Source organism: Taeniopygia guttata, chromosome 1A (genome assembly GCF_048771995.1).
Source record: "Taeniopygia guttata chromosome 1A, bTaeGut7.mat, whole genome shotgun sequence".
NCBI classification, from domain to species: domain Eukaryota; kingdom Metazoa; phylum Chordata; class Aves; order Passeriformes; family Estrildidae; genus Taeniopygia; species Taeniopygia guttata.
Window position 1 is genome coordinate 11,776,845 of NC_133025.1, and position 15,691 is coordinate 11,792,535.

At 41.7% G+C, this 15,691-nt stretch overlaps 1 protein-coding gene across 13 annotated transcripts in view; it reads left to right on the top strand.

Annotated features, from left to right (window-relative positions):
* Positions 1-7,318, top strand: part of MAGI2 (membrane associated guanylate kinase, WW and PDZ domain containing 2) — a 694,323-nt gene extending 687,005 nt beyond the window's left edge. For 12 of the 13 annotated variants that reach the window (XM_072919262.1, XM_012568848.5, XM_030263732.4 and 9 more), the window contains one exon: positions 4,340-7,318. In XM_072919262.1, coding sequence (XP_072775363.1) covers positions 4,340-5,133 — 794 coding nt within the window. In that variant the 3' untranslated portion in view covers positions 5,134-7,318. The remainder of the gene's footprint in view (positions 1-4,339) is intronic. The other variant, XM_072919278.1, reaches the window with a different exon arrangement.
* Positions 7,319-15,691: the final 8,373 nt, after the last annotated feature.

The following is a 15,691-nucleotide window of genomic DNA, read 5'->3' on the forward strand; positions in this document are numbered from 1 at the left end:
CATCAGCAAGCATTGCATCCAGGTAGAACAGTTAAGACAGGAGCAAATATACTCATGAGAGTAGTACCCTCATTTCCACTCCATTGAACGTGTGAGAGCTGACAGAGCAAAACAAACAATTCATGTATGTGGCAGCTCTACCTCAAATAAAAAAACCTTTAGACAGCAAACTTCTGCTCCTGATGTTCTCCCTGTGTCACTCTTCCCCCAAATTGGTTGTGTTCATCTCCCACTTGTCCTCCCACATACTCAAGATCTTGTGTCTGTGGTGGCTCTTACTCAGTTAGCAATTTACTCCTTTGCCTGGGAGTTATGCGAAGCCGGTCGTAGGTGAGTCATTCTTACACATCCCATGGAGAAGTGCCACCAACTAACTTGTGTTACAGTAGCTTGTAGAAACTAAAAGCCACCCAGTAAACACCTACTAAATTACACCACCAAATGAAATGCCATCACAGTGACAGATTATCGTGCTGCTCCTAGCTCGTTTGTCTTGTCTAAATTAGTAGGTCAAGGGAGATTTTCTCCCTTCAAAGAAAGAAGGCAGGCATCTATTAGACTTCAGTGAGAGGTATACTTCTGAAAGCCAATTTCTCTCACAGTAAGGATGTTATCAATGGTGATAAAGTCAGAAACAAGTTCAAAACTATGTTGTCCCTAAATCTCTTCAGCAGTTGCAACTGAATGCAATATTCTACTCATCTGCTTGCAAGTTCTTTGGGCATTAGTAGTTCATGCTGTGTTAAACAAATATTTTTTTTCAGTTTCTCACAGAGGTGAAGGAAGAAAAAAGTAAAATCAGTGCTCTGTCTCTGGTTTAGTATGTTTACAAAATACTTTGAGATATGTTGGAATAACAGACTGTAAAAGTAGGTTATGTTCCCAACTAATTCAAAGGTTTTATAAAAAAGCCTTAGACCGACAGAATAAAAAATATTCAGAAATATTAATAACTCTCTCAAAAATGTAGCTAGAAACTGAATATAATCATGAAAATAAATTTAACTCATTTAACTGCTCTGCAGGATAAAATTTTACATTTTTCTCCTGTTTATATTTGTTATGGAGAAGCAATCATTTTAGTGCTGGTTGAGCAAGTCCAAATGAACCCTTATGGCTTGAAACAGCTCTTTAAAAGGATTTTTTTCTGAGCAACAAATTACTTGCATTCCTGCACTTTACTCTACTCTAGTAATTTCCATACTTTTCCATAATGTTCAAACATTAGAGGGAAGTTGGCTACAATACCCTCACATGAGTATTCTCCTCGCTAGCAAGTGACATATTGCAGCAATGGTTTGTTGACATAGCATCCACCAAGGCTGACTTTCTCTATAATGGCATTTCATTTGAAAGACAAGCAGGTTTGGTTGGCTTTGGCTGTCTCAGACTGATGGTACTTAAACCTTAAAGAAAGTAATTTTCTTCTTAATTGCAAGTGCTATATTACCAAAGAATAAAAATGATAGTTTTATTCCATGGCAACATTTTTCCATAACCACTGGAAATACACCTATAGGTGCCTTCCCAGCAAGTATTTTAAACAGTGCAGCCAGTGACCCACCTGGGATTGTCCCACAGCCAAACCTAAAATCTATATAATAAACCTAAAAAGCTGTGGCTACAAGTTTTCTTACTTAGTCGGCCAAGTTGTCTTTTACTTAGGCTTCTCTGGGGGAGAAATAAAATCCAGTAATGTGTATAAATATGGCATGTCTCAGCTTATGGACACCTATACTTATATATCAGTATATGTAAGAGATATGCTGATTCACTTTTGTTGCAGTACGTTCTAACCCATTATGATTTCTCACTACATTTGGTTGTTTTTTCATCCCCTTCAAAAAAGAAAGTAGAAGAAATGCTGTAATCTCCAGGCAATAAAGCATTAGGCCACTATCATCCAGGTGTCTTCTCCAAAGCATCCTACAAATAACTGCTACCATGTCATCCTTTGTGCCTCAGAGGAGCCACAAGATGTGTTTGCCACCTTGATTTTGAATAATGCCCCCTCAGTTTGTCCTCCTGGCGGAGAAGCAGCTGATTTGAGCATACTGGTACCTTTTCCACAGAGGCAGTCTTGTTACCTGAGAGCATCTTGCTGCCTCAGGCTATTTGGTGTTTTTATTGGTGTGCAGCAGTTCCCAAAGGAACCAGTTATTCCTGTAAACAGAAGCTCTCACAGGATAACATGAGATTGGATAACGGCCCAATGCTCTTCACTGACACTGAAAAAGTGTGAAAAACATCTCATGGACAACCAGGACAGAAGATTGTAGTTCAGACAAATACATTGGTCCAACCCTTGGCACCACCTCTACCCTGGGTATGAGTGACAAATGCCATGAAAATTATATACTTAATTTTCCAAAGCTCAGGGTGGCTTCTGCAGAGTTTCTCAGGTACCTTGCTGGTGCACATAGGCAGCTTTATGCTGAGTCCCACGAAAATTTTAGTGATTTGGACTCTGTGCATGGTCCCTGGCTCAGATATTAAACAAAATTACATCCCCTGGATTTCAGATTGAAGAAGAGCCAGGGTGGAATCTCTGTTTCCCCCATCAGGCACAGGCTGTGATCCTGTACCAGGTTGGAGGTGCAGAAGAACAGGAGTAAAGAACAAGTCCATCAAAGTCAATGCTTTTTGTGGGCAAACTCCTAGGAGCTGATCACTCTACATGCACGAGTCTTCCTCTTATTTTTTCTTGCTTGAGTGCCAAGCTGGGAGCAGATGGTACATTAGTCACCCTTAACTGGAGGGTAAGAAAGTGTGATTTCTTTTTTTCTAAATTCAGTTGAGACCCTCATCCCTTTTAGATTCCCAGCTCAATGTTTATTTGTCTTACACAGAACTTGTGCTTTCTACCCCTCTCAAATGCTAATCCTCTCCACACATATGCTCATTATGCAAAAGCATATGACAAACACCATCTGGGAAAATAAATAGCTCCTCAGCTAACTGTGCTGCTCCCTCCCTTTACGTCACCCACCTCACTATTGTCTCTCCTATTTTTATCTGCAAGACAGCAATCACTCAATCCAGCTATTAACTTAAAAGTGCTGTTTTAGTCAAGCAAGCTGCAGATCCCAGGCTAGGCAATAGAATCTATTCCCTTTTTCGAGATGATGTGCATCTCCATGATAATTTAAAAGCAGCCATAGCACTAAGAAAAATGCATGTTACTTTTTTAAATGGCAGTTGATATCACTGACAGATACTAGTCCTGACCTTAAGAAGTCCACGCTTGTTTTTTTAGCTAGAAGGTTACATTTTCTCCCCCATAAAATATGCAGCTCTTGCCACAAGTTCTACCTCGTTTCCATGGATTCCTGAGACAGTCCTTCATCTCTGACAGATTATTCCTCATACCATTCAAAGCTTAAGTAAAATGGTGCTAAATAGGGAATGACATTAGCCAAGTTCAGTGATTTCTCTAACCTCTAAGTAGACGGGTAAGAATAGGAGCCATTCTGTCATTAATCATCGTTGATTTGTTTTCTGCCAGAAAGTTAATCAAAAGAAATGAGGATATATACACAAGAGAAAGGCATTCCAGAATATTCTGGTTTGGATTAGGAAAATCATTGTGATTCAGCAAAGGAGATATTTATTTAGCTAAATTAAACAGGATCTGCATAAACCAACTGTATTGTGTTGAGGCTAAGTAAGCAAGAGAAATTTAGAATGTTTAACCAAGAGACTCAGCAGCTGATACTGTGATATAAAGGCAGAGCTGTGTAAGTACCCTGTAAGAATTGTGGGGCCATAAACACCGCAATACTATATCTGTTTAGAGAAAATATGAGACAGAATTCAATGATGACCTTATCTGAGATACAAATTCTTATCAATTATTATATGCTTGTAGGGGCATGTTTAATAGATGGCAGAAAGTCCTTCTCATTTGTCCTCAGAGACAGCACTGATATTGCCCAGCTAAGAAATCCATTATACAGCTACAAAAGAGGCTATTTGATTTCATGATCACGTGCCTTTATTATTTTAAGAATAATTTAACATAGGCAGAGGAAAGCAGAATCTGTATGAAAAAAAGACTTGGGGATTACAGCATTTGCAGTTACCAGCTTGAGCTTCTTGTTTCTACTGTATTTTTTAACCTTTTTTTTTTTTTTTTTTTTTTTTTTTTTTTTTTTTTGTGGAGAGATTATTTTTGGTTTTCTCCCTATTGGTTCCACAATTGAGGAACCAATTGAAGCAGAGGGGTTTAAGGCTGGTACATGGTTTGGGTATCAGTGTTGCTCAGAATGCATGTGCCTATGCAATTCACCCTGTGCTGCTGAATACGCCCTTAACTCTCTTCTCTTTGTTGTTAAAACAGACGAGCCAAACTCCTGGAGTGCTCCCTCTGCCACCGCCCCAGGTCTGCCGGAAGTAGCTCTTTCCCTCGACGACATAATCTCACCATTATCTTCATCACACATAGCCCCACCCTCTGACCCTTCTCACCAGATAAGCCCAGAACCAACATGGGATATCAAGAGGGAACACGATATAAGGAAACCAAAGGAGCTTTCGGTGAACGGTCACAAAAAGAAAAGGTTAGGAGAACAAAGAGAAAGGTCAGCAAGTCCTAAAAAGGTAGACAGGTCAAAGCACGAAGAGGCTTCTTGGAAAGGATATTCAGGAGGCAAAAGTAAGACCACTGATGGTGGCAGGCCCACCTCAGAAAGCAAAGCGGTGGGACACAGCGTTATGATCGAGGCTGGCGCAAGAGAGCACGTGTGTGCTGGAACCAGTGATGAACAGTTTGGGAGGCTGAGGAAGCCAGAAAGCAAGAGAGGAGGATCTCTTAGCAAAAAAGATCACAGATCCACAAACACCTGTGAGAAGTCAGCTGCAGCACCCGACCATGTCAAGACCGATACAGGAGCTACCAAGACTTATAGTAGCAACCGCTGCAGCTCGCCTGGAAGTGATATGGACCACAGCCAGAGGGACCCTGATGGGAAACCCAGCGAGTTCCCCAGGAAGGGACATCTCCACTCCATTAGCACTCGCAGCACCAACACCACAGTTCGAAAGGCAACGGTCTCTCCAGGGCCGTGGAAAATCCCTGGCTCAGATAAGCTACCAAGCGTCCTGAAGTCTGGTACTTCTGCCATGAGCAGATAAGCAAGGGACTGTTGCCCTCTAACTGTCTCAAACTGACGCAGAACATTCTTCTTAGTTTTTGTCTCACATTGGTTTGTTTTAATTTATTTTAACTATCACACATATACACAAAGCATTGAGGAATGAAAACATTAGTGTGTAATTCCATGACAATGTGCACAGTATCTAATAAGTTCAAAAGCATATAGTCAACACAGAGATTTAAAATCGACCCTAAAGTCCCAGTTCCATTTTAGGGACTTTGGCAGCTATGGAAGAAACCAAAACAATATGAAGGACAGTACATCAGAGAAGGATAGTGCAGTGTAGCTTTAGCATTTTTTTCCCACTGCATGAAGGACTTGGATTTCATTCAAACTTTATATCAAGAAACTGGAACAAGTTAGAGCAATCACAAACTGGAACATCGCCTTAAATAAAACTGCACGGAGCAAGCTGAAACCGAGAGAGGATCTTTTCATGGAGCTAAAATGTTGTAAATAAATTGTTCTCGACATATCTAGACAGGGGTTAAAGGGTTTCTTTAAAGCATCGTTCGGAACTGTACACCCATGACACGTCTCCACTGTTAACGCTTTGGGATAGTCCACGTGGTACCCTGTAGAATAGTTCACTGGGTGCTACGGGAGGAATGGGGAATCCAGTGGATAGTTTCTGTGATACCATTTCTACTGCCATTTTTGTGAACAAACCATGTTTCTGTACATTGGAAAGGAGTTAAGGTGGAGTTGTATTTGCAAATTATTCTCAAAAGTGATTTATTATAGGTTCCCCAAGTCCTGCGAGGTAGCACACAAACCAATTGGTCAGGCTCAAACCCCAGGCATCTGCAAGGCCCTTGCAATGAAAGGAAGAGTGCTACAGAGAAAAAGCTGCAGTTTCCTTAAGGAAAGGCCTTTCCTTCCTGCAGAAGATGACAGCATCACTTATCAACAGTGCTATGTTTCATACCCATCTGCATTTACTTAGGACACTTTCACCTCTCATCCCCTCAGTTTGGCAGAGCAGGTGCCTTTCAGGCACATGTCAACAATAATTAGACTGGTTTCTGAAATACAGTCGTCAGTGTCCTCATTCACTAAATTCAGTATTTTTCCATTTTTAAAATGGTTTCCATTTTATCATCTTTTCCCTATCTCCATTTTTTTCTACATTTTGTTTTTATCTTTCTTGCTTGTCTGTTTTGAATTTTAAGCCTTAAGTGCCAGGTAAACATTCCAGTCTGCCTTCACAGGAAATAACTCCGAGTTCAGTCAATTAGTCATTATCTTGTTTCAAACAGATGTGTGTGTGTCTGTGTAAGTGTGCGTATGCTTATTCGTCTGTCAAAATTAAAACAAAATCCTGGGCAATAATACATTGGTAATTAAAAAAAAAATCGTAAAAGCTAAGTACTGTCAAAGATTCATATTTAAAAATTACTGTTCACTAGCAATCTTAGTTCCTCACACGCTCTGCTGAAAAACTAGATTGAGATTGGCTTTGTTCCAAGAAATTAGCACATTACTGTATGTCTCAAACATTGCACTGGACTGCGAAATTTATAGACATGTTTCTTCCTGTCCAATTATTTGAAAAGCCTCAAGTCAAGGATTTTGCAGCTTTCAAACATTTTTTTTTTAAGAAAGAAAAATCCATTTATAATTTCTAAAAAAGCACAAATCCATGTAGCTGTTTATAAAACTCTTATTTAATGGAAAAAAAATATCTTTATCCCCTGAACTAGAATCCAATATAATTTGCCATTAATTTATTGAATCTGATTTTGGACAATGCTTCTGTAGTGTAGATGCACGTCCCAGTATCTTATTTTTATGTATAAAGAAAGCAAACAATGAAATCTGAAAAACAGTTGAGATTATGCTTGCATAAACTCTAATTTGCACAGTTCACAGCTACTCCTTGTGCAGTAATTGCTTTATGCGGCTGTAATCGATAACCTGTGAAGACAGCACATCATCTAAACCCCATTCCAAATAATATTTCTGTGTAGTGTTAGCTGTGAATTTACCTTGTACAGCTCTATCTCTATAAATATAATTCCATGTATTAATAGTCACAGAAAGGCTGTAAGTGAGCAACTATTTTTATGAAACGCACCACTATGGATAAATTAACTTTTACAGAAATCTTGTTTACTGTATGATATTCTAAACCACTGTCAAATAAAATATATATCCAAAAATCTTTCATTTTTTCAATTGTATATAGTTTGTGTTAATTTTGAGTAACATGCTTCAGTGTTACCCTGACAAACAACCATTTTCTTGCATATGAGTAGGGTTAATTAGCTACTGCCTTATAAAAAAGGGAATGGACCATTTTAATTTCTCACTCCAATTTATGAATAAACATGTAAGTGACCAAACAGATTTTATAATGGCAAGTCAAGGTTTATGAGGCAACACAGACACAGAAAAATCTCATCCTTGGTGAAGAAACCTAAACCTTTATTCTCCTTCCAGTCCCTCGAGACACAGGATCAGGGTGGCCAGACTCCCAGCAGTGAGAGACAACTTCTGTGTGAAGGACACACAATTACATTTTCAACTTATTTTACAGAAAAAAAAGTCCCAAAAAACATCATAATGTGTAAAAATATTGGTAACCAGCCAGCCTCTTTGGGACCAAATCCACTCCTCATTAAATGCTCCTTACCTCCAGTTAGGCAAAATAAATAATCAGTTTATAGACTCTAAACACTGTAAGATACTGTAAGTCTACCTGGAAAACAAGCAATATTTTTCACACAAATATGACATTTTTTAAAGATAAGTATTTCCTGTTTCTTCAGAATATCATTTTCTTCAAAAAATAATACTTTTTCTTCATACAGCTTGAGTCAACTACTGCAGAACCTTGTTTTTTCAGATTAATGATCCCCATAGAAAATTTCAACCAGCTGAATAAATAACATAAATTTGCATTACAATAAACACATAGAAAATATGAAGCCTATTTAATACTCAAAACATTTTGCTACTGTTTAAATAGCCACTATTTTCATGGCTGGAAATTGGGGTGTGTGCCTGGTTCTGACCCTGGGGTATCACAGGGAAGTGTGCTGAAGCCATATGACATCATCCAATCTAACTCTTTCTGTTAATAACATGTCCTTTGTCTTTTAAATATAGTAGTCCAGCATTTGCATTGTTCTGCTGTTATTATGACACCTTTTAATATCTCTTTTTCATACCTATGCACCAAGACAAGGAAATAGATGCCTTCTTTGATGCAGATTCTCTGCTCCAAACTGCAGTGCAACAGAGTAAGTAAGCCTGCCAGCCTGTGATCACCAATGCACATTTGGGCAGGAGTTTTGACAAAAAACCACCACAGACTGATGTCATTGCAGCCCTTTTCTTAACCAGTGGCAAATGTGGGTTCTGGACCTAGCTCCTTCTCCAAGTACTTCACTGCTTTAGGCCATTCACACAAATTGCAGAGCCTGGAAGAGCAGACCTTCAAACAAATTTAATAAAAAAGCCAGGAAATTTAATAGGTCCCACAAGATCTCACCAAAGATGTCATCTTTTCTTCCAGAAAGCTGCTGGACAGACAGCACTCTTTGTTCAGTTATAATAGAGCTTATGTTGCACTTGTTTCACTCCACTGTGCTCCTCTAAACAGGATGGGCATTTGTAGCCCATATATCTACTTATTCCATGGCCTCAGTGATTAGACTGCCAACAATTTAGCCCCAGTGTGGATAGCTGCCTGCTAGGAATTGATGCAGAAGTTCAAACATGGACCCATTTCTTCTGTGATACTTTTCATCTGAACATGCAGCCAGCCACATTGCCAAAACCTTCTCATCCCCATCAAAAATGAGATTCAATCTGATTTGTGCCATCTCTGCTGAACACAAACAACTCATGCTTAGCCCTCTCTACATCCCATGTGCTCTCATCACCACCAGATTTATTCTGAATCTCTTCCTCCTCAGCTCAGGTTCTTAATCCTGTCTCTGAGATGAGTCCTGCTGCCATTCAGTAAATCAAATCTTCAGTCCTCCATTTTCTCCTTCTGTCCCTCAGAACTTGCCTTCCTTTTGTTCACTTGTTCTTTTCACACTCTGTCACTGTCTGGCATCTCTCAACCTCCACGTGATGTGTATCAGCAGCTCAACATGAGATTCCTCTTCTAAGAAGCGTCATGACCAGTTACACACTAAGTCATTAACCTGCTCCTGGGTGTCATACAAATGTAAAGATATACCCAACACCTTGCACCGAAGCCAAAATCACCTCCCTTGTCCTCCAGATGCCACCTCTTAGACATATAAGATATACTAAGTCTACATGCAGCCAGTAACTACTTTTGTAAGTACACACAATGTTTTATCTTCTTTGCTGAATGTCTGTACTGATAACGATTCAAGCATTCAGGCCAGTGTTTGTGGATGCAACATACCATCATCTCTACTGGAAGTCTCCAAATTCATTTTACAAAGTCAAGGACAGGCAAAGCTGCAGGCACATTTCTGTCTTAGCCTCTATGCTCTTTCTGTACATCACTGCTGCCACGGAAACCTGGGGCCAGAATTGCAGAGGAAAACGTGGAAGAGCGCACCTCAGCAAATGAGGATGTCACCCTCCAGGTTTCTCCTTGCTTGGAAGGAAGCCTTGCTGTGAAGTGGAAAAGTTTCTTGGTACACTGTCGTGGAGCTCAAAGCTAGAGAAGGCTTTGGACTTGCCCAGGGATCTCCAATCCCATTAGGGACTGATTTCACATAAGACTCCAAAAGAGCCCCCTCCCTCTTCTGTGCCCTAGAAGCTAGGATATTTTCTCTATTTGCTGCTAAAAAGGCCATGCAAGTGTGGCAGGCTGCCTACTCTCCTGACTAGTAAGGGCTGGGAGAGAATTGCCACGGCTGTGTCCCGCAGGCCTCCCACCCTCCGCAGCCAACAGACTCCAGGACCCCCAAGGCTCTCTCACCATGTGTCAGTGGAGGGGCCGAGAGAAGTGGACATTCAGAACCAAACACTTTTACCTTCACTGTTCTCATCCAAACAGTCAGTGGCTTTAAATAGCCATCACTCCCAAAGGGAAATCCGGTGCATTACTGGGAGAGAAACCGCTGTGTTTGTGAGGATTCACACATCACCAGCGCCCCAAGCTCAGCATCCAGAACCGTCCTCTCCCTTGGAGAGAAACACTCAGAACAGCCCCTGCCCACCACCCAAATAAGTACCTGTAGGCTCTGCATAGCACCACCCTCCTGGAGCCAAGGCACACATGCTCAGTCCAGCCTTGAGCGTTCTGGAATATTTTTCTTAAAATTTCTAACAGCAATGATGTGATCACACATTTATCTCCATAGATGACACCTCAGCTTAGAGCAATCTGTTTCAAAATGTCTTGTCAAGACACAGTAACATAAGCATTATCTCTGAATTATAGCCAATCTAAAAATTATGTTGTGCCCTTCCTGTCTTTAGTGCCTCTATGGCAGTAAGTCACTTTGCCGGTTCAATTAATCGATAAGGAGAGTTTTGCTTACAAGGTGCAAATATATATCCTTTAAACAGTTAGGGGAACACCAGTGTACAAAGACCCACTCCCACACAGGGGCCTGGAACACCATCTTCCACTCCCGTTCAGGAACTGGCCAGATATCCATGTCTGAGTTGGATGGCTGCTGCTCTCAGGAAAAAAACAAAACACATAGAATGCAGACTAATCCAGAAAGCTATTGGTCATCAACAGATAATTCCTGTAAGTGTACAGATATTTAAACTGAAAAAAATAATAACTAAGCAAGAAATGGTGCAGGGAGAAAGAGGAGTGATGAGCTTTTCTGTGATGCAGAGACCTGATGACCTGCTTTAACTTCAACTTCTTCAAGCTTAAAGACTGAAAAATATGAGCTATCAAACATGACAAATGCTACAACAAAGCTCTGCAAGTCTTGGGCACAGCAAGAAAGAGTATGTAGTGATTACACTTCTGAAGAGAATTAATTTATTTAAGTAAAATGCTTGGGCTGGTGCTTGGGAGAGGAGAGCACACCATGCTCAGAGGCTGCAGCCATACTGAGCAGCCTCAGCAGTGGGCTGGCACTGCCATGGTGGGCCAGCACCAACACCGCTGTGACATAGGAAGGTGGAGAATTCAATCCCTGGGATACTTCCCTTTAGCGCTGCATAGCACCAAGGGTCCTGTTGTCCACACAAAGATGTTGTAGATGTGGAAGCAATGCAAGGAGCAACTAAAATATGAAAGCCAAACCCAGACCTGTGATGAGAGCCCCAGAGCAGCTGAAGCAGGGGGAAAGGTTCTGAGGAGCCACAAATCCACAGCTACAGCAGGAGTGAGACCAGGGCACTGACATCATTCTATCCTTCCTCTCCCAGTAAATCTGGGACATTGCTGTCATTGAAGCCATCTGAATATTTACCATACTTTACTAACACTCTAAAAGAAATGCAGATTTTCTTCCTGGAGTGCCCTTTGCTCAAAAGTAGTGAACAACAACAGGCACCCCAACCAAAACTCTCCTGCCATCACTAAGCAGCAGGGTTGCCCATGGCTCTGAAGTTTCTATTCATGCATATATATATATATGGAATTAAAGAATTTGGGTGTTAGTATTTTCCCAAGAGGATTAAAAACTATGCCAAGAGCTTTAGCTAAAGTACTTAAATAATTGCAGTCCATAAACCAGAAAATTGTTCATCCTGTCTCTAAACCAGCAAGTACAAAAAGCTAGACTTAAGTACCTATTTAGTTCAGGAAGACAAATCAGACCTTTCCCAGCATAGTCCAGTCACCATGTGTGAAACACCTATTCTAATTAGCACTTCATTCACTCCAGAAATTTTTTAAAATAAACCCAGCAGGCAGCACGGAACACTGCAATCTGTTAGTACAGAATAATTCAGAGTACTTCTCAAACCTTGAACATCGCAAACAATACTAATCAATTACTTTTTTATATTGCTCCAGGAAAGACGAATGCCAGCATGTGCCTCCTCCTGAATGACTCCTGTCTCCAACACCCCTGGTACTGCCCAGCTTTTCAGGTTGGTTTCTGGCAGAAATCCACCCCATGTCACCGTGCCATGGGCAGCTGCAGGAGGTCACAAAGCCTTTTGGAGGCACCTTCCCATCTGACTTGCACAGCAGCAGCAGCAGAGCATCCCCCTGTGTCGGAATCTGTGGTATTGATGATTCCAAGACTGTAGAAAGTCTCTGAGCCCTTCAGCCAAAGAAGAAGCCATACTTCATCTGTGCTGGTTTCAAGGTTGTTTATTCTTGCTTATCTCTAACATGTTCTGCTGCCCTGCCGCAGGTCTGTCCTGCAGGGCAGCGTGTGGGGCTCTGCCCCCAGTGGGATGTTACAAACATTAAATACCAGAAACTACGTGTGCTATATTTACAATAACGTGCCAATATCTATCATCTACGTTGAACAGTGTGTCCCCAGCCTAAACCAACAGAAAAATGCCAACACTACAGTGAAACATGGAGGGCATGAAGAAGGAGAAAAAGGACAAGACACACCCAGTTTCCTCCATCTTGTGCCCTTTGGACCCCTAATCTAGAATCCTAAAATTTTACTTTTGCACCCGTGCCACACTTAATCATTACTCATATCAAACATTCAGAGCTTGTAATTCATCCTGTAAGTTTGAAAACTCTTTTCCATGGACAGAGATCACAGACAGTGTCTCTCAGGGCTCTGTCCAGGGGGGTTCCTGACCCCCTGCCAGGGTCCCAGGCCTTCCAGGGCAGCCAGAGGGATGCCCTGGACTCCCACACCCCTGCACCCAGGAGCGTAGAGAACCACCCTGTGTGACATCCAGCTGAAAAGGGGTGACAGCTCTGGCTGTGGAGTTGCACAAACTTGGCATGTGGCACTAAGTCCTGCACTGTGGCACCTCCCAACAAGTAGCACCCAGCACCATAAGCCTAAAAACGAGCCTCATGTCAAGGGCAAAAGCTCCTTCCCTAACAACCACAGTTGGTTCTGAGAGTCTGTTTTGTGGTGTACAAGCCCCTTAACCTGGCTGTTCATTCCTTTGCCTTACTAATTTATAGTGAGGCACTCATCCTGAAAGAGGGCAGCTCCAGCAATGCTTCTGCCCTGAATTTGCATCTCAATACAAGATAAGCTTCACATCTGACAAAACTGAAAGATCACAGCCCCAGGCTCTTGTCATGAAGTATCTCTGGAGGATCACCAACCTCATTCCCTGTGGGAACACGCCTCAAGCAGCCTCTGCCCAATTCCCTGCTCTCATCTTTTATCCTGCCCTCTTTATACTGATCATTTTTCACACTGGCATACAAATTGCAAGTGCAGCCCAAACTGATCCACTCCATACCTTCAGTCCCCTGAGGTTAACAAGTAGGTCTCTACCTCATAGTTTTATAGGTCCATTGTGTTCTTTGATTAGCAGCTCTGTCCCAGACTCAATGGCTTTGGGATAAATTCAGAATGTTTGATAGCTAGTGTTTTTTAAATCGATTGTTACAGTATTTTGCAAATTATGTAGAAGTTACTCATATTTCAGCCCCACTTATAAGCCCCAGCATCCTTGGTCTTCCTTAGCTGCAGTGAGCACCCCAGCAATGGGAGTGGGCATGACAAGGTCACTGGAGGTGATGCCACCAGAGCTCTCCACTTTTTGTCAGACCCTCCCCCTCAGGTATCCTGCTCTGATGTGCAGGGCCTGGCAATTCTCTTTGCTTATGCAGCTGATAAAGTCCAAATGGAATAAATGATGGACCAACACAATTACAAATTCCCCCTAATTTCCCCATTAATTTCTGGCGTTTCCCTCATAGCAGGACACAGTAATCAATGTGTACAGCAGCTCTGCCACCACCAGCCCAAGGCTGGCCTGGAGCAAACCTTACAGAATCAGATGCTGATTTTCCCCATCCAGATCTGGATTGCCTCCTGGTGACCCAGCCAACACAGAAAAGTGATTGGAGACCACTGGTCCAGGACTGGCCATGTAAACACTGCAGGCTCAGGTGGAGCAAATGGGCCCCACAAGTCAAAGCAGGGTAGTATGAGCTGTCACTGTACAACAGCAACAATTACTCTCACATCAAGATGCCAAGCACAGGAAACCTCAGCCAGCATAGCCTGAGGGACAGTAAGGAACTATTATATGTTTCTTTATAAAAGACCACATTGAAGTCATAGATTAAAAAGCAAAAAGGCACTTGTAGCATAGTGAAATACAAAGTATGAATTGACCCACTCATTTAATAACACCTCTTACTCCCTTTTCTTGCCTTTGTATGCCAAAAAGCTGTCCACAGCCAGCTTTTATTGGATACAGAAGTGGTGGGAGCTGCCCCGGGGGAAAGGGGGATAAAGTCAGCCCAAGTGGGATGCTGCTGCCTTTGCTCAGTGCCCTGGAACACAGTGCAAGCCTGCACAGGCACGTGTCCAGAGCAGAGAGAACGGGGCAGCTCTGCCCCTGGGCTGACCCTTCCCCACAGCCCCACTGCTGGGAGAGGCCAGCTCAGACCTGTGATCCTTCTGGCCACTCCAGCCCACAGCAGGTTCACTGCCCACAGCAGCGTGCCCCTGGCATGCAGGGTATGCCAGCCACGCAGGCATGGCCCTGCTAAAGCTCTTCTGCTCTGTATACAGAGTTATTTATAGGCAAGAAAAAATAGACTCTGCAACCCAGTGCTGATCTTCTGAACTTTAGCAAAAAGCATTAGGAAAAAATGCAAGCAGCTTATTTTTCACTAAGGTCTTTCAGTAGAAAGGTCATTCATCAGCATAATAAAAACCAAAATACTTGAAAAGAAAACAATTTTATCCTCTAAATCATAAATAATATACATAGTTGCAGAATTCTTATTATTGGCTAATATTGCACCATTTAAAATGTATTTTAAATTACCATGTATGTGACCTTAGGGAACTACCAGATATTTTATGTTGTCTGATGGAATCAGAGCATGAAAACATGGAAGAAAATGGACACAGGGAAAACTACCAAGTCATTAGAACTCAAATCACAGCAACACAGTTACACAGACTGACCTACAGCTTAAGTAACGCAATCAATGTAACCCATAAAAAGTTATGATGAGAATATCCATTAATTTAAAAAAACAGCCAAATTTGAGTCTTTGGCAGAGAGGAAATAACCTCCCCAGGCTGGTATCCACAAGATGTCTGGTGAGATTAACACCAACCAGTGTTAAGAATAAACCTTCTCTGTGAGTTGACTATGCAATGTCTTTTAAATTAATTTTCCCCTTTGAAACAAACTTTTTAGGGTTTTCCTATTACTTCTAGCATGACAAATGTTGTGCACTGTATTGTTGTCAAAAACTCAAAGGACATGTATCCTTAATTAATACTAGGAATTGGTAGTCAATGGATAAGGCTATGTTGTACAGCAAGGAGGGCTGTAAGCACAGACATCCCAAATGATGTGTTAAGGAACAGGATGACACACACAAAGACAAAGGTGACAAACAGAAAGCACAAATCACCCATCAGTGTTCCCAAGAGCTGCGAAAAACCTGTTTTAAGGCACAGCTAAAAACATAATGTGAATATCCTGCATAAGGTGAC